Source organism: Sturnira hondurensis, unplaced genomic scaffold (assembly GCF_014824575.4).
Source record: "Sturnira hondurensis isolate 20B ecotype Veracruz unplaced genomic scaffold, ASM1482457v3 Scaffold0019006, whole genome shotgun sequence".
In the NCBI taxonomy this organism is placed as follows: Eukaryota; Metazoa; Chordata; class Mammalia; order Chiroptera; family Phyllostomidae; genus Sturnira; species Sturnira hondurensis.
Genome location: NW_028091637.1, coordinates 10614049 through 10632034, shown reverse-complemented (window position 1 = coordinate 10632034; position 17986 = coordinate 10614049). Strand labels below are relative to the sequence as shown.

General features: G+C 37.8%; 1 protein-coding gene across 43 annotated transcripts in view; it reads left to right on the top strand.

The window, feature by feature from the left end:
* The window catches only part of CLASP2 (cytoplasmic linker associated protein 2), a 170544-nt gene that overhangs the window by 91621 nt on the left and 60937 nt on the right, over window positions 1–17986 (top strand). For 17 of the 43 annotated variants that reach the window (XM_037070802.1, XM_037070800.1, XM_037070807.1 and 14 more), the window contains 6 exons: window positions 269–436; window positions 2520–2575; window positions 3850–4023; window positions 12489–12512; window positions 14195–14212; window positions 16304–16405. In XM_037070802.1, the coding sequence (XP_036926697.1) occupies window positions 269–436; window positions 2520–2575; window positions 3850–4023; window positions 12489–12512; window positions 14195–14212; window positions 16304–16405 (542 nt within the window). Of the gene's footprint in view, window positions 1–268; window positions 437–2519; window positions 2576–3849; window positions 4024–12488; window positions 12513–14194; window positions 14213–16303; window positions 16406–16558; window positions 16586–17986 lie in introns of all 43 variants that reach the window. The other 26 variants (XM_037070789.1, XM_037070788.1, XM_037070795.1 and 23 more) reach the window with 4 other exon arrangements.

Below are 17986 nucleotides of genomic sequence, written 5' to 3'. Positions count from 1 at the left end.
TTTGGAGATTAGGGGTTTATCCAAGCTACACAAACTGTAAGGATTATAGCCAAGCTTCGAACTGAGATCTCCTTTTCTCTAAAGCCTGCCTTTTTCCCACCAAAACTTCTTAACTTTAGAAAGCATTCACTTGACACCCAGTGGATGTATTGAAAACCTACATGCCCATCTTCATTCTTGAATGTACACATTTTACTGTAATGTCTAATAATATAGTTTGTTACTTTGTGCTTTCTTTTTCTTTTTTATTTCTTCATTTGTTTTACAGGACATATATGGGTCTTAGAAACCATTTTCCGGGTGAAGCTGAAACATTGTATAATTCCCTTGAGCCATCTTATCAGAAGAGTCTTCAAACTTACTTAAAGAGTTCTGGCAGTGTAGCATCTCTTCCTCAGTCTGACAGATCTTCATCTAGCTCACAAGAAAGTCTCAAGTAAGATCATGTAAATGATAATTATTGATTTCTTCTTCTCCCCAACTCCCCAGAGTTCCTTAAGTTGGGTATTTGAATATCTGCTTGCTTTCCCATAAAGCCTTGAAAGAAACTCATTTTCTTTGGTCTACTATCTCAAGTGTTGGGTTACATGATGCGGTAACTTCTCTTTGGGTACAGTTAGTGATTCAGATTTCGTTTCTGTATGTTCATGTCTGTGGAACAGATTGGAAAGCACTGATTTATATACATTTTTTAAATGCCCACAAAGTAATTTATACGTTAGCTACTTCTAGGGCGTTGACATGGAAGAATGGTCATGGAAACGCCAAAGTTGCCTTCAGAATTATTTGACAGCATTATGTGACTGGTAAAAACACCACTGCTTTCCTTCCTCATCTCTTACACAGCTTCAGATTTCAGCAAATCCCTCAAGGGGCAAAATTAGTATCTGACTCACTTCTCTTTAACTTCATTCTCATCATTGCATTGGCTGCCACAAACCCCACTGCCTTGGCGTCCTCAACCGTGCGTGCTGGCTCTCTGACTCTAGGAGATTGCTAAAGTCTCAGATGCCTCCTGCATGCCCTAGCAGTAGCCACAGATGCCTGCCATTTTTCCAGGGAAGAACAGCTCACAGATTGTGAGCTGACCTCTGGCATTTCTGTCTCTGGACCTGGATCCCATGAAGGTCACTGGTTGCCTTAGTGGCTCTCTGATGCAGAAGACGGACCAGGGTGAGGCAGATGAAGCACCCAGGGTGCAAAATTCAAGGACATACTGACAGGGTCTTGTGAGTTCTATTCTAAAGTTGAGCAACTTAGAAGTTTTCAGAGTAAATGCAGGATCTGATTTTTTAAAATATGAAATTTTTGAAAGGTCAGTAGGAATAATGACCTGTGTAAACTCTATGTAAATTTGTGATAAATCCTCCACCTCCAGTGAGCATTGTTGCTTTTTCCTTTTTACTTTTATGTACGGTGCTCAAACTTGAAAGTACACATATATCACCTGAAGATATTAAAATGTAGAATCTGACTGATAGAACTGGGGTGGGGCCTGAGGCTTTGCATTTTTAACATAGTTCTAGGTGATATAGTCAGTACTTTTTGTCCATGGATCATACTTTGAGCAGCAAGGATCTAAACAAGATATTTGATCTTACTTTAGTATAACATCTTTAAACATAAACAACTTTGAGTCCTATGAACCTTGAACTTGTCTGCCTCCATCTAATTAGGTAACAATTTGAGGGGACAGCTATAAAAATAATATAATACTATGTTTAATAACCAACTGCCAAATTTATTACTTAATAATAACAACCCAAAGAGTATTTTTCAGTAACCTGACTTCAACCTGAGATTTTTGCTTCTCTCTTCCCATGACCTTTAAAATTTATAGATATACTTTTCAGATCTCTCTTACATACTTAAATTTTTTATCTGTGGGCTGCACAATACCATTGCATAAAGATAGTTAATCAAGAGAATTATAAAGAGAAATGGTAGATTCTTTGAGATGATTGTAGATGTTTTGCCTTCTAGTTGCACGTTTCTTCAGCAGTAGTTCTTAGCCTTTTTTCTTGGCCCCGTGCAGTAACACTTAGTAGTGCTGCTGTAGGTAGTATGATACCTGCATGGTAACTGCACGGATTGCCAGTGGCCACAACCGTTATGACTTAAATAAGCAAGATTTTAGTTACTCTGAATTCCCTGTGGCCTAGGAATGACACCTCTCTCTCTGTAAGTAAAGTATCTTGGAACTCATGTGTTGGAGAGTTACTGAGCCCTCTGCAGTGAGCATAATGTGTGCTGAGCACCAGAGTGAGGAGTAGCAAACCAGTGTGTCTCTGTAGAGTTGACAGTCCTTATTTATTTTTACTATTTCATTTTTGGCGTCACAGCTCACTGAGATACCACTGATATGTACGTAACAACTGTTGGATTGTGATTTGTAAAAGGGAAATTAAAATTAGAAATACTTCTCAACTTTTTAGAAAGCTCAGTGGTATTTCACTAATTGTTATCAGAGGCGTGATAATTACATCTTCTTACTAAAAGTATTTCCTTTTACCTTGCAGTCGCCCCTTTTCTTCCAAGTGGTCTACAGCAAACCCATCAACTGTGGCTGGAAGAGGTAAATTGCCTTTTTAAGTAAGAGTCATAACATATTTTACTTCATAAAGTTAGAGCTACTTTATGAATAAGGTAAAAGTTACTGTGTAAATGATTTTCTCACTATAGGTCACATTAAAACCATTTAAAAACTGCTTTAAACTGTTCAACTTTTAAAAACTTTTGATGTTCTTTTAAAGCTTTTAAACTATTCTGAAAATTGAAACCCTTGATCTGACCTGCAGTGAGAAAATCATTTTATATAGTAACTTAATACCACACACATATACTTTACCTATACTAATATACTATATACATATATTAAGGTAATAAATACAATGTAGTATATATAAGTATATAAACATAACATACGTATACTTAGTGTATGCTGATACATGCATGCATATACAGTATAATATGTGAAGTTTCACAGAACACTACTCACTGTCGTAGTGGTGAGTGCACTCTTTTCTGCTGCTTCACCTCTTTAAAATGCTTCTCATGACCCACCCAGTTGATTTCACAGCCTGTTAATGGGTCACAGCTTAGAGTTTGTAAAACTCCATTTTTAAAAGTGAAAAGCTGAAGATCAGAAATTTAATGACCTAACTTGCATTGTCTAAGGGTGGCAGAACCTGCATTATTTTCTGGATAACCCCACTCTCAGACTAGTCCTCCTTACATTTTTCTGCTAGTAAGCTGTTGCCATCTATTTAGCTTGTCTGGTGCTTCATTTTCATGGATCATTCATTAAGTATCATCTCTTTTTTTTTAAGGTTTATTTATTTATCTTTAGATAGAGGAGAAAGGAAGGAGAAAGAGTAGAAGGGAAACATCTGACATGTGAGAGATACATCGGTTGGTTGCCTCTCACACGCCCCCTAATGGGGACCTGGCCCACAACCCAGGCATGTGCCCTGAGTAGGAATCAAACCAGCGACCTTTTGGTTTGCAGGTTGGCACTCATTGAGCCACATCAAGCCAGGACCATAAGTATGATCTCTTTATGAAATAGTCCTACGAATTTTACAAATTTTTCTCGTTTTCTGGAAGAAGAAAATGAAGCAGAAATATTGAGAAAATTGTTCAAGAAGAATTAGTTGTGACAGGATTGAAGCCAGAAGTATTCTGACTTTAAAATACTATGAAGTACTTTCTGGTGTCCATTTGGCCACTGCTTACATTTTGACCATTTGTCATCATGGATTAGGTTGTTGTGATTTCAAGTTCATATAAGTTTTATAGTATTTGCAGTGATTTAAATAATATAGGCTATCTTTGCTTTGTGTTCAATAGTACCAGCAGGCAGCAGCAAACCCAGTTCCCTCCCAGGAAGCCTGCAGCGTTCACGAAGTGACATTGACGTGAATGCTGCTGCTGGTGCCAAGGCACACCATGCTGCTGGCCAGACCATGCGAAGTGGGCGCTTGGGTGCAGGGGCCCTGAATCCAGGATCCTATGCATCGCTAGGTAAGAGAGCTGATTCTGGGAAATTGCAGTGTTTTCTCCCTGGTCTCAGTGAAGTCAGAGTGGTGGGGCTATCATAATTATGTCTATTTTATTATTGCCAGTTAAGGATAGTTCATGTGTTTTGATACGATTCTATACCTGGGACATAGTTGTGAAGTATTTGAGCTCCATGTTTCCACTTTTTCCACTTGTTGTCTTCCTAATCGCCTTGATCAAAGGAACCATTCTTGATCTTGTGATTTGCCTGTGAACGTGTAGTAGCTCCGCACTACTGCCGTATCCAGCCACTGGTCACTAAAGAAGGTTAGGGAGAAGATTGGCTTTGCATCCATTGTTCTTTCTTTCACTTTTCTTCCCTTACCAAGAAATTAATGCCTTTTAAGAGTCTGGAAAAACTGCAAAACTTAATCAAAGCTTAAACTTATGTTTTCTAAAGCTATTCAGTTTGTTTTTTATGTCCATCAACTTTAAAGTTTGACATTTTTATCTCTGTTTTGTGCCTAATTTTTCTTTCTTTTAGGTGGTACTGGCAGAACATGAGGCGGGCAGATCGGTAGAACACAGTAGGAAGGGGAGAGGTTTCAGCAGGAGTGTAGGTCGTACGCGATGAAGTTGGCACAGCTCCAACAAGGAAAGGATAAATTACTCAGTAAATGGTGTTTAGACACATGACTTGCGATGGCTACAAAATTAAGTTAGAACCATGTTTTACACCATATAAAAAATGATTCCAGGTGACTATCATGTTGAACAAAAACATAAAGCAACTCGATGAAAATACAGTAGTTGAGTATTCATCTGATATCAGGTGGGAGAAGGAATTGATAAAGGCCAAAAACACATGAGAGAAGAGTTCTTCAGATTTAAAACTTAAGTGTGAAAACAGTCAAGTGGCTAAAAACTAAAAGGGAAAAAGTTTTTGCGACATGGGGGCATTGCCGTTGATCTCCCCATTCCCTGTTCCACCTCTGCCTCCCTCCGCCCTGCAGTCACCACACTTGTCACTGTCTGCGAGTGCTTTCTCTTTTTAAAATTTGCCTATTTTACAGATACCGCATTGCTAGAATTGCAATGTTGTTTCAGTATATGAAAACCAATCAACATAATATACCATATAAATAGAATAAAGGACCAAACCACCTGATTATATCAGTAGATGCTGAAAGGGCAATTTGACAAGATCTATCATCTTTTCATGATAAAAAATATTCAACAAACTAGTAATAAAAGAGAGTTTTACTGAACCTAATAAAGAGTATCCGGGAACTCCACAGCTAGCGTACTGTGTAATGGTGAAAGGCTGGATGCTTCCTCCCAAGATCAGCAATGTGATAAGGATGTCTTCTCTTGTTCTTCCTAACAACATTATCATGGAGCTTCTAGACAGGACAGGCAAGAAAAAGAAATAAAAGGTATCCAGGTTGGGAAAGAAGTGAAACTATTTTTATTTACATGGCCTTAAATATAGATCTTACATGTAGAAAACCCTAAGGTATCCGCAAAAAAAAGCTGTTAAAGCTTGTTAATGAGATCAGCAAGTTGCAGAACACAAGATCAATGTACAGAAATCAGTTAACTTCTAAATGGTAGCAATAAACCTTCCACAAATGAAAGTAAGAAAACAATTCCACATGTAATAGCATCAAAAAGAATAAAATATTTAGGAATCCATATAACAAAAGCAGAGTAAGACTTCTGTAAGACTCCTGTTTTTTCTTTACTCTCACACTTACAATGCTACTGACTCTAGATGCAAGAGTTTTCCACACCATGCAAGTCTGCCGCACCAGATGGGTTTCCTGTAATTCAATTCCATTCTGACACTAACTGTAGGTAGCACAGACCTCACAGGGTGAGGGCTCAGTCCCATAAGACTGCCCCGGCTTTTTCTTCAGACATGAATTGCAAGTCCACGTTGTTACCTGTGGTTTTTCCTAACTGGCTATAAATTGGAGGTTCCCATAATCCCCTCAATTAATTTCTAGAGCAGTTCACAGACTCAGGGAAAGCAGTCTACTTACTAGTTTCCTGGTTTATTACAAAGTATATTAAAGGATGTGAATGAATAGCCAGATAAAGAGATATATGAGTTGAGGTCCAGAAGTGTCCTAAATGCAAGAGCTTTTTTCCCTGTGGAATGGGAATGTGCCACCCTCTTGGCATGTGGATATGTTCACCAAACCAGAAATACGCTGAACCTATACGTTAAGGTTTTTATGGAGGCTTCGTCACTTAGGCATTGTAGATCATAAACTTTGTCTCCAGCCCCTCCCTTGTCTTTCCCAGAGAATGGAGAGTAGGACTGATCATCCAAGCTTCTGACCATGGCTTCATCTTTCCCTTGACCCGCCCCCAGCTGAAGCTGTACAGTAGCCAACCAGGAATCACCTCATTAGAACCAAAGGCACTCCTGGGATTTAGGCATTCCAAGGGATTTAGGAACTCTGTGTCAGGTACCAGAGCCGAAGACCAAATATTTGGACCAAAGATACTCGTAGTGCTCTTATCACTTAGGAAATTACAAGAGTCTTAGGATCTCTGTGCCAGCAGCCAGGGACCAGAGACTATTTCTTATGTGTATATGTACATATATACACACATGCATACATATATATATATTATAGCACACTTAATTCATCTTGTTAAAAGAAATTGAGATCTAAATAAGTGGAAAGACTCCAGTTTCTTAAAGACATTGTATTGCTAAGATGGCAAGCTGACCTAAGTATTCAATGCAATCCTACCAAAAGTTCATCTACTTTTCTATAGAAATTGACAAGCTGAACCCAAAATTTGTATGAAAATGTAAGGGATTCAGAACAGATGAAACAGTCTTGAAAAAGAACGAAGTAGTAGATTCATACTTCTGAACTTCAATACTTATTTCCAAGCTACAGTAGCCAAGCTTGTGTGGTACTGACATAGACCAATGTAATAGAATTGACAGTCCAGGTAGGAACCCATGTGTTTACACTTCACTGATTTTCAACCAGGGTGCCAGGACAGTTCAGTGGGGAACGAATTGTTTTTTTAACAAGTGGTGCCAGAAAACTGGATAGCCAACACATGCAAGGAATTAATTTGGAACCCTACCTCACACCATATCAAAAAAATTAACTGAACCTGGAACAAAATCCCGATTGTAAGAGCTAAAACAAACAAACAAAAATAGGTGTAACTCTTTGTGTCTTTGGATTAGGCAGTGTTTTCTTAGATACTGTGCCAAACATACAAGCATCCAAAGAAAAGATAAATTGTACTTCATCAAAATTATAAATATGCTTGAAAGGGCACCATCAAGAAAGTGAAAAGACAGCACCCAGAATGAGAGAAAACATTTCCAAATCACATTTGGTCTGCGACTTGTATCCCAAATATATAAAGAATTCCTACAACTTTATAACAAAAAAGATAGCTCAGTGTAAAAACAGGCAATGGATTTGAGTAGACATTTCTCTAATGACAACGTACAAATTGCCAGTAAGCACATGCAGAGCTGCTCAGCATCACTAGTCGTTAGGGAAGTGCAAACCAAAAACACAGAGAGATACCACTTTATATCCACTAAGATGGCTCTTATCCACAACATGGATAATGACTGATGCTGGCAAGGATATGGGGAAGTTAGAACCCTCTTACACCGCTGGTGGGAAGGTAAATGATGGAGCCACTGCAGGAACAGTATGGCAGTTTCTCAAAGAGTTAGACACACGGAGTTATAATGCGACCCAGCAGTTCCACTCCTAGCTGTATGCCCAAGACATACAAAACAGGTTCTCATAAAACATGTACGTGAATGTTCATAGGAGCATTATTCCAAATAGCCCAAAAGTGAGCACAACTCAAATGTCCATCAACTGATGAATGTTGAAATAGGTATGTCCATACATTGAAGTGGAATATTTTTGAGCCATAAAATGGAATATATTAAATATTCCTTCCTTATCCACAGAGGATATGCTCCAAGACCCCCAGTGAATGCCTGAAACCACGGATACTACCAAACCCTAAGGAATCCCTTTCTGGCTTCGCTTTGACATACCCAAATTGCCAGCAGTGGCACTCTTGTGCTTTGGGGCCATTATTGAGTAAAATCAGGGTTACCTGAACACAAGTGCTGTGATACTGACACAGTTGATCTGATAACCAAGACACTACTAACAAGTGGTACATACAGTGTGGATACACTGTCCAAGAGGCTGGGTTGTGTCCTGGCCAGGATGGAGCAGCAGTGCACAATTAAAAACAAATTGTATATTTCTGGACTTTTCCATTAAATATTTTCAGACTGTTGTTGCCCACGGGTAACCAAAACCATGAGAAGTGAAACTGCAGTTAACGGGAGACTGCTGCACATAAAAATGATACTGGTAGTGCATGCTTACAAGATGGGTAGGCCTTGAAAATGTTGTGTAGTCACGTACACACAGCCATAGAGTGTGTGATTCCACTTCTATGAAATGCCTAGACTAGGTGGATCCATAGAGACAGAAGGTAAATTAGTTTTTGCCAGGGGCTTGGGGTCAGGAGAATAAGGAGTAACTCCTAATGAGTACATGATTTCTTTTTGGAGTGATGAAAATGTTCTGGAATTAGGTAGTAATGAGGGTTGTATAACCCTGTGAATATATTAAAAACACTGAATTATATGCTATAAAAGTGTGAATTTTATGGTATATGAATTATATCTTAATTTTTAAGTAGGGAAAAACTGGAACATAAATTTTTAAAAATTTATCCTGAGCCTTGAAGCTAAAATACATTTAATATCTTTTATTTTTAATACCACAAAATAGTTGTATTTGAAAGTTGTAATGTGAACTAGAAAACCAATTCCCAACCATTTTTTTCCATATGAAAGCCTATAATAATGCCATGAGAGTGACTTAATTTGTTTGTTTTGGTTCTTTAAGATTTGAATTGCATGTTTACTTCGTTACCAAAGGGAAAGGTGCCCTTCTATCCTCTTTTCTTCATCTGGCCCAGGTTCATAGTCAAGGGCAATAAAGCTACTTTCCTGTGGCTCCTTCCAGGACTTAGATAATGGATTTTCTCATTCTCTTCCTTTTTCTGTTTCTTTCTGTCTCTGACTTTCTTTCTTCTTTCTTTTCCTCTTTCCTTCACCCTTTTTCCTTTCATTTTCCCTCCCCGCCTCCCTTTCTTTCCATCTCAGCTTTCTTATATACAGGTGACTGGTATGCACTCTCTGTTTTCTTCTATTTTGAGCATGCTTATTATGCTGAACATTTATGGGTCAGAAGGAGTTATCCATTGTTTTTCAGGAAACACTTTAATAAGCACTTAGTTTTTGCCAGGCATCCTGGTAGGTACCCAAGATCCAGATATGTGCTTCTATACTCAAAGAGTCTCTTAGTCCTATTGAGTTTTATGCATTTCAGTTTCAAGTGCTTGTGAGACATAAACTGGAGGTGTTCAGAAGGCATGGTGGTATAGTGAGATACACACGCGCGCATGCGCATACATACATATAAACATTAGTCACATTGAGATATAATGGTATAGAATTTACGAGAGATCTGTATTTGAGATTAGATTTGGAAATCATTAGAGAATTGTTCTTACTGTAATCTTTCAATATGTAACTCAGTGTATTCCTTAAAGCAGTTGCCACTGGGTTTTTTCTTCCACTAAAGTACCATATCCTTTGGGAAAAGGAATATCATGAGTGTTTTGAAGTTTACCCTTTACACCTTATCCTGAAGAGGAAGCTTGGTGTCATGGGATACAGGAATTGGTGTTAAGGAAACCTAGATATATACGAAGCCTATCCAGAAAACGTCCTGCCATCGTTAATATATGAGAGCAGTTTATGTGACATCAGTGTACCCTGACAGCCAAGGAGAGTAGACTGGAATGTGCATGGGTGAACAATGACAACTTCATTGTACTAGTCAGTGGGGGTGGTAGACACTGTTGAGTGAGCATGTGTACTGTATGCCCATCACATTCAAAATGACTGAGCGAATGGAGCAACAGATCTGCATCAAATTTTGTGTTAAGCTTGAACATTCTTCCATGGAAACTATTTGAATGATTCCGAAGGCCATAGCCATGGGCAACTGGTGATTGGCAGCTTCATCCCAACGACACCTGTTTATGCATCACATTTCATGCAGAGATTTTTGGTAAAACATCAAATCATGCGGGTGACTCAGGGCCCACTATAGTCCAGATTTGGTGCCCTGTGACTTTTGGCTCTTCCCAAAGTGAAATCACCTTTGAAAGCGAAGCGATTTCAGACCATCAGTGAGATTCAAGAAAATGAAACCGGGCTGCTGATGGCGATTGGGAGAACAGTGTGAAGTCCCAAGGTGCCTGCGTTGAAGGGGACTGAGGCATCATTGTCCTATGTATAGTGTTTCTTTTATCTTGTGTCTTCTTCAGTAAATGTCTATTTTTCATACTATATGGCTGAATACCTTCTAGACAGACTTTGTATATGCATATTTTTTAATATTTGATCTCGAACTGGGTTTGTGGGATTTCTTAAATGGAAAAGAAAATAAGTGGTTTTATTGGTGTCATGGACAGAAGTCAGATTTCAGTTAATTGTGGAAAAAGTTGAAGAAGAATCTGTAAATTTTTGCTGTGCTTGTTGGTCAGGAAAAGAGCTGAGAGAACATTTTGGGAATTTTTTGTAGTTAAAAGTTAATGGACTTTTTGTTTTTTAAGATTGGAGGAGTTAAATATCTTTGTATACTAAGGTGATAGAGTCAGTAGAGACAAAGTTAAAAATGCAAGAATGAGAGATCATTTATGACCAAAGTCCCATGGAAGGCATGAGGAGTAGGAGTATAGAACGTGGCTGGGGAGTGGGCTGTGGGTGTGGAAGGGTCACCAGTTTAACAGAGGTAGAAGGGAAGGAATGAAGGAAATAGATTCAGATATATTTGAGGGGGTGGGCATTAAGAAAATTGTCCTCAGGGAGGTTGTTGTGGCTTCCTGGTTGAAAGATTTAGGGTCCTGTGCTAACAAAAAGCATGGTGTCCTAGAAGTAGCTTGAAGTTTGGAATAGCCGTTGATTAGGCACAAGAGGTGGGGCATTCTTCTGCACTTCCTACAATCACTCACATTTGAGCACTTCTAGAAGGATTCACCGGACTCGTGGAGACGGTTGTATTCATGGCCGAGGTTTAGTATAGCAAAAGGACATGTAGCAGGATCCACAAGGGGAAAAACTCATTAGGTAGTCAGGAGTCTAGGCTCAGCCGTTCAAAGCTCTCCCCCCCGAGGAGAGAATGCGAGTCTGCCTGCACAGAATGCACTCTTTCCTATAGCAATGAAAGGCAGGAGCAGAAGCACAGTGTTTCTGCCCGGGAAGTTCACTTAAGACTCAGTCCTGGGCGAGGGTGGAGGAGGGTTGGTTATATGAGCACTTTGCCACACAGCCAGCCTCAATTACCAGAGTGTTTGCAGTAAATCACAGTGTTTGCAAAAACAGTGTAGGCAAGCTGGTATGGCAAAGGTCAGTACCTTTTCCCCCCACCCCTTACCTCCCACACAAAATAACTTTATTGTGGAAATAGGGGGCATCCAAAACTAGGTTCTCAGGGCCAGCCAAGGGCCAGCCAAGGGCCAGCCTCGTAAGTAGGTCCTTAAGATCAACTCAAACCTGGTATGTTAATACTTTCCTACATAGACACTTAAAGGTGAATCCTGATTATTATCAGGATTTGTTAATAATTGTCAGGTAATAATCCTGATTATTACCAGTTTTTGGTAATGCCAGTCAGCACAATTTTATGGTTTTGTGATTTTCTCTTTTGGGCTCTTCAAGTAGTAGAGTAGTAAAACCGAGTAGGTTTTATATGTAGCACCAGGGGCTACATCAGCCTCAGTTGCCTTCAAAGGGCTGAAATAATTTTAGGACTGTATAAATATAACTACTTCTTAACTGTTAAGGAGTTGAAATTATTACATTTGGCCCTTCGAAGACAACCACAAGGCTGATGTGGCCCCCGGTGAAAAGGAGTTTGACACCCCTGTGTTGTGGGGACTGGGAGTTCCAAGAAAGGGCGGGTGGGGAAGCAACAAGGCACTAGACAGAGTAATGGCGAGAAAGCTAAAGAATAGAATTGGGGGTGTCCTGTAGGCTACAGAGGAAAATAAGAAAGGCAATTTGTGACTCTGAGCAGGGGCAACTCAGCAGACCGAAGCAGGGAGTGTGCCTGATGCTGGCAGGGGTCCAAGGTTAGGATGTGGGCTTTGCTGACCTCTCTCTCTAGGCTAGTGAAAATCAGCCTCGCTCTTGGTGGTGGCACTGTTTATCCTCCATAGGAACCTCGTCTTGTCTAACATGTTGTAGTTGGAAACAAGCTTTGTAACCGTGTATGTCTGTGCTGTGAATTCTGTCTACTTAAAAGTAACGGTTTCTGCATTTTATAAAATTGTTTTTTCTAATGTACTAAGTTTACCTCTGTTCTTTACTTGCTTTTTCATCAAAGAGGATACTTCTGACAAGATGGATGGTAAGAACTTCCTAATTACTAAAGATTTTTATGCCTCTTGGATTCTATTTTTAATATCTTTGTTTATTTTCTTAATGTGAAAATGACTACATAATGCTTTGATTTTAGTTTAGTTTAGGCATATCCATTTTTGTGTTTCCCAGTCTACTCAAACACTAGATTACTATTTGTTGTAAGTTAAATAAATTATCTTAATTTTTTTATTTGAGCTCTTAGAACTAATCTTGATTTCTTGAGCCTTTCTCTGAAATATTAGTCTATATTACCTAGACTCAGAAGAATAGAAAGGAATCTCATAAGTCATTTGACTCAACTTTCATTTACTAACTCTGATAAAGAGACAGATGACACGTTTTTCAAATTCATGATTATTCATGAATATGAAATGCAAGTTATAGATGCTGTCTTTTTAAGAGTGACTTTTAAACTTAACATTTAATCAAAACTTACTTTAAGCTTTGCCTTTTTAATTTCATTGTTCAACTGATTATAGTGTATCTGTAGTTGCTTGGTTTAATATAGTGTTTTTTTATCTGTATGGCATATTTATGTCTGATACAAGACAGCATATTGTCCACACTTTCCCTTCACTTCATTAGGTGCCTTAGAATTCCTTAACTAGGAATTTGAACTATGTAAAAGAACTTGTAAGAAGATACTGAACCTGTGAGTCACAGTATGAGGTCTAGGAGAAATGGAGAAGAGTATGTTCTTCTGTCAATTTTGACATAAACTCTGAAATTGATATAGTGTCCATTCTCATGAAATGGAAAATGTAATCATGGGCTGGGTACATAAGTGTTACTCATATGAGCCCTTGTGCTTCTCTGATGTTTAATGTGTTTCATAAATTGTAAAAATCTTTGAATGAGATGAAAGCTCCCCAGACCCTTTGATATGACTTCTAACACTGAGATTCTGGATCCTTTTAAAACAAATTATTGTCACTTTCATTTCAAAATATTTTCTTGTTTGGGTCAGAAACATCTGCCTATTAGAAAAGAACCACCTTTGTTATGTGATGTGTTACTCTCACTGATGCTAGATCCTATATTTTAAAACACATATATATTGCCTTTTGGTAGTAGGGAGTTATGAAACTTCTACTTGGTCATTTTTGCTCATTTTCATTGACATCTTAGGGAGTACACATAAATGTTGAGTACACAGCTGATGGACTGATAGGTCTTTATAATGCTTCGATGACAATACTGGGTTAATGAGGCCTAGGTCATGGATTTGATTCCCATGTTTGTCAATTAGCTTTTCTAGTTCTTTTATGGACTAACTTTGAAAATGCACAGAAAGTATTCTTACTTTGGAAAGATCTATAAAAATCTTCATTTCAAAGAGAAGTAATGACAGAGTTTCATCTTGAGTAAGTGAGTAATTTTTCTAATTTTCTTCACTTCAAATTTGAATGTGAAATACAGCAGAACAAAGTTTACGTTATGGAATTTTGCCGTTTTCAGTTGTCCAGTTTTAACCATTTTTGTGCTGTGAGTCCTTAGGTTACTTCAATTTTTTCCCCCTTCAAAATGAACCTTAGTTTCAGGCTCTTAAACTAGGAGGTCTTAATTTTGCTCTTCCTTTTTAGTTTTGGGTGGGAGTCACGAAGTAGGTCTTAACATTAGCACTGGCAGAATTTGTTGAAATGTTATTGTTTTATTTCTCTTATTTAGGAACAGCATCTGAAGATGGTAAGAATTATACATTTTGCTAGTAACACAAATGCCTCTACATTAATTTTGATTAGTAGGAATTAAATATTGAGAACTAAAATAGGCTAATTTTTTTTGTAAATCTGTGTAATTTGCCAGCTGTGGTAGCTTCTTCATTTTATGTTTGATTGTGTTAGTTATGTATGTGGAAATTTTTTTTTTTAATTCTTCATCCTGGAGTTTTGCCCTGTATCTTGGGTCATTTCATGCTAGAAAAACATAATTGCTTAACATGTTTAATAACATCTAGTATAAACTTAGCACATAGTTTCATTTGGCCTCCATAGTGACATTAATGCTTTTCTTTTGTGTTTATGTTTTTTAATGTATGCTGATTCATTTATACTTTGGGGAAGCATGCGCCATTGCCTCATTGGAGTTAAACGTCATCGGCTTTTAAATGCACTAGTCATCTTTTAAATGTATCTTTGTTTTTTAATTATTTACTGCAGAATTGCATATGTGATTTGAATTTGAAAGTACAAAACAACTTGCTAGGTACAATATTTTATTTTACTGAGGCAGTTTACTTAAAAATTTATTTATTGCTTGAATTTTTAGAGAGGGAAAAATTCAATTTTTATATTTTCCTAACTGAAGGCTGTCTTATTAAACCTCTGACTGGATGAATGCACATTTTCTTTTTCCTAAGTCTGAAGTGTATATAACACCTTCTTGCGATGCAAAACCAAATAGATTTACTTGTTTTTGTCTTCTGTTTACCCTGATATATTCTAAATCTTTTCATATTTTACATTTTTAGTTGTAATTCTCTATAAAAATTGCTTCTGGCACGGTGTCATTATAATTTAGAATGGCAGTATCAAAATACTTAATTTCTTTCTTATATTGGGTAAATTCTCCATTTCACAAATAGTAAGTTGGCCTTTGTATTGTATTTCTTGATCAGGAGAATATTGTTTCCTACCCTAGACAGACTCTAAAAGGGAGAAAGGCCTGAACTGTGGGTTTCTTATGGGGACCTTGAAGAAGCTGATAGAGCACAGGACTCTACCAACTTCACTTCTGGTTTTGCTTTTGTGTTATTCTCAGTTTGTATGCTCTCATACTGATTTTGTAGTTTCTTCTTACTATTCGAGACACTGCTTTTCTGACTAATATGGCCATAGGGGGCTATGCAGTGTACTGTGAGTGTACCTTTTAGTAAGAAGACTCTGAGCCCTTCTGTATGATGGTTTGGTATTGGTTCTGAGTTGGCAGTGGTTGAGACTGACGCTTCAGAACACCGAAGTACCTGTTAGTGATATATTTTTGTTTTTTGCTAATGACAATTTATTTAAGGACTTTGATAAGCATTATCTCCTTTGGTTCAAGAGCTCTAGAAATAGATGTGTGGGGCTCGGTTTTGTCGAGGGGGATGAGTCCCGTGGTGGAGGAGAATGGAGTGCAACTGGGAGGTAGAAAAGGAAACGCAGTGAGAAGTGTGCCAACTTTTGTGTGATAGTTACTTCTCGAATCATTTTATAAATTAAATTGGTGGTCAGATGAAGAAAATGGTAAATTGCCCAGATACATCTGTAGTAAATGGCTGTTTAGCACAGGATAAAAAGCTTAAATATTTTACCTTGTAAAAAACATTCTTACAAATCCCTTTAGAAGAATACAGTTTTAGTCAAAAGGGTTGTTTTGGTGGTTGTTCCTGAGATTAGGCTTATATTTAAAACTATTCACTGGATTTGAAATTGAATTTCACAGGTACTGAAATTTAGAATGGGAACTACCAATTAAGAAACGAGTGAAATGCCTCTGGTTAATATCTTAATTATAACTCTTCTGGACTAATCAAACTGAGACTGGAAATCTTTTAGTTTGACTTTTACTCTTATCCTTGGTGGAAAGTTAGCTTATGGTGCAACATATAAAAGCAGTATGTATTTTTAAAATTTTAAGAGGAGTATAATCTGTTAAGTGATAGCTATATTATTACAGACTTTAATGATACTTGCAAAGCACACCCCATTAGAAAATCATAGTGAGATTTTTTCCCTTCATTACTCAATACTATTATAGAAAAATATCTTTATTTATGTATAAAATTTCATTTTTTAGGTCGGGTGAGAGCAAAGCTTTCGGCACCACTCACTGGCATGGCAAATGCCAAGGCAGATTCTAGAGGAAGAAGTCGAACCAAAATGGTGTCTCAGTCACAGCGTACGTATTACCTATCAGCTCTTCTGTGTTGGTAATATGTTAGGATGAGTGTGTTACTTATGTATTACTGTATTAGGAGATTGACCAGTGGGTAAAGACAAAGCTGATTTCAAAAAGACAAGCCACATACTGAGTTCTTGTTCTATACTTTAGGTTCATCATCACCTGACAAAAATGAAGGTATTTTTTTTCAATGTTTTGGGTCAGTTGTTGTGCATGTTTTGGAATTTTTTTGAGTGGGTGTTGTCTTGTCTTTGGTGTGTTATTAGGGCTGCATCATTATCTGCCACGTAGAAAGAAAAACTTCATCTGCTGTATAAACTTTTGCATGGAGGTATTTTAAATAGCACAATCTCTTAGCATTAAGGTTTTGACAGTATACTCAGAAACTTGCAAATGTAGAAAATTGTACTTTTTAAAGGCAAAATAATTGCCATATATTAACATCTAATCTGGTAGCATCTAGCTAATACTATTCAAGGATCAGATACATATTCTCTACACCTTGGTATCTTCATATTGTCCCTGAAATCTATTAGATTACAGTTAGCATTTTTGGCAGTTATATATGATTTACAGTGAGGAAACTAATTAAAATGATCAGTTCTGTTATATTCCTTTTATTATTGGAAGCCGAGGTTCTCCACAAGCCCAATTATTACAAAGCACAATCTTGAGGCCTAGGTAAAACCAGTGATTCATTTCTGTATGTTCCTGAATACACTTACGGTGTTATTAATTTAAAAGAGTTCCCATTCCTTCTTTATCAAAAGATTTTCATTAGCTTATCTCTAAAAATAGAAATTTTTCTAGGAAAATCATTCTGGACTTATATGAGTGGGAACCCCCAAAACAGAACCCCCCAATTATCTTCTGGAGGGCAGGCCCCTTGTAGTACAGGCTTCCCCTGCTAGGTGAGTGTTCTGGGAACCCATCTGTTTCCGTGTTCCAGCTGGCGTTGATGTGAGAGACTGTATTCGGCTTCACCGAATTTTTTTTTTAAGACTTTAAACGCATTTGCCCATTTCACAATGGGTGATTTATAGGCACACCTGCCCACACCATGCTGACTGATCAGCCCTTTTTGACCAAAAACGGCAGGGCCCTGTGCCCTGCCCTCCTTATTCACTTGAACTTTCCACAAGTGACTTTTTTTTTGTTCCCCTGGATGAAAATCCTCAAAGAGAAATGTTTTGCTGACAAAAGAGGTGAAACAAACAAAAAATGGCAGAAGCACTTAATGGCATCAAAATCAACAGTTCAGAAACCTGTATAGAGCAGTGGAGAAAACGTCTCGATAGGTATATTGCATCACATGGAGAGTACTTTGAAGATGACTGAGGTTTAAACGTGAGAATAAATACACAATTGTTATAAATAAATTGGTTTTTGGGGGGGTACCCCCTTGTACATACTGGCTATTTTTGAAAGAAATAGACTTAACCATCTTCCACGGTTGTTTAGATGATGAGTTAGGATTAAGCAGCCCTATTTCTCTCTTTTTAAACCTGATTTTGGAATCTTGGAATCAAAAGCTATCTGGGCTTGGAGTAGGCCGGTGTAGTGATTATACAAGCCCTC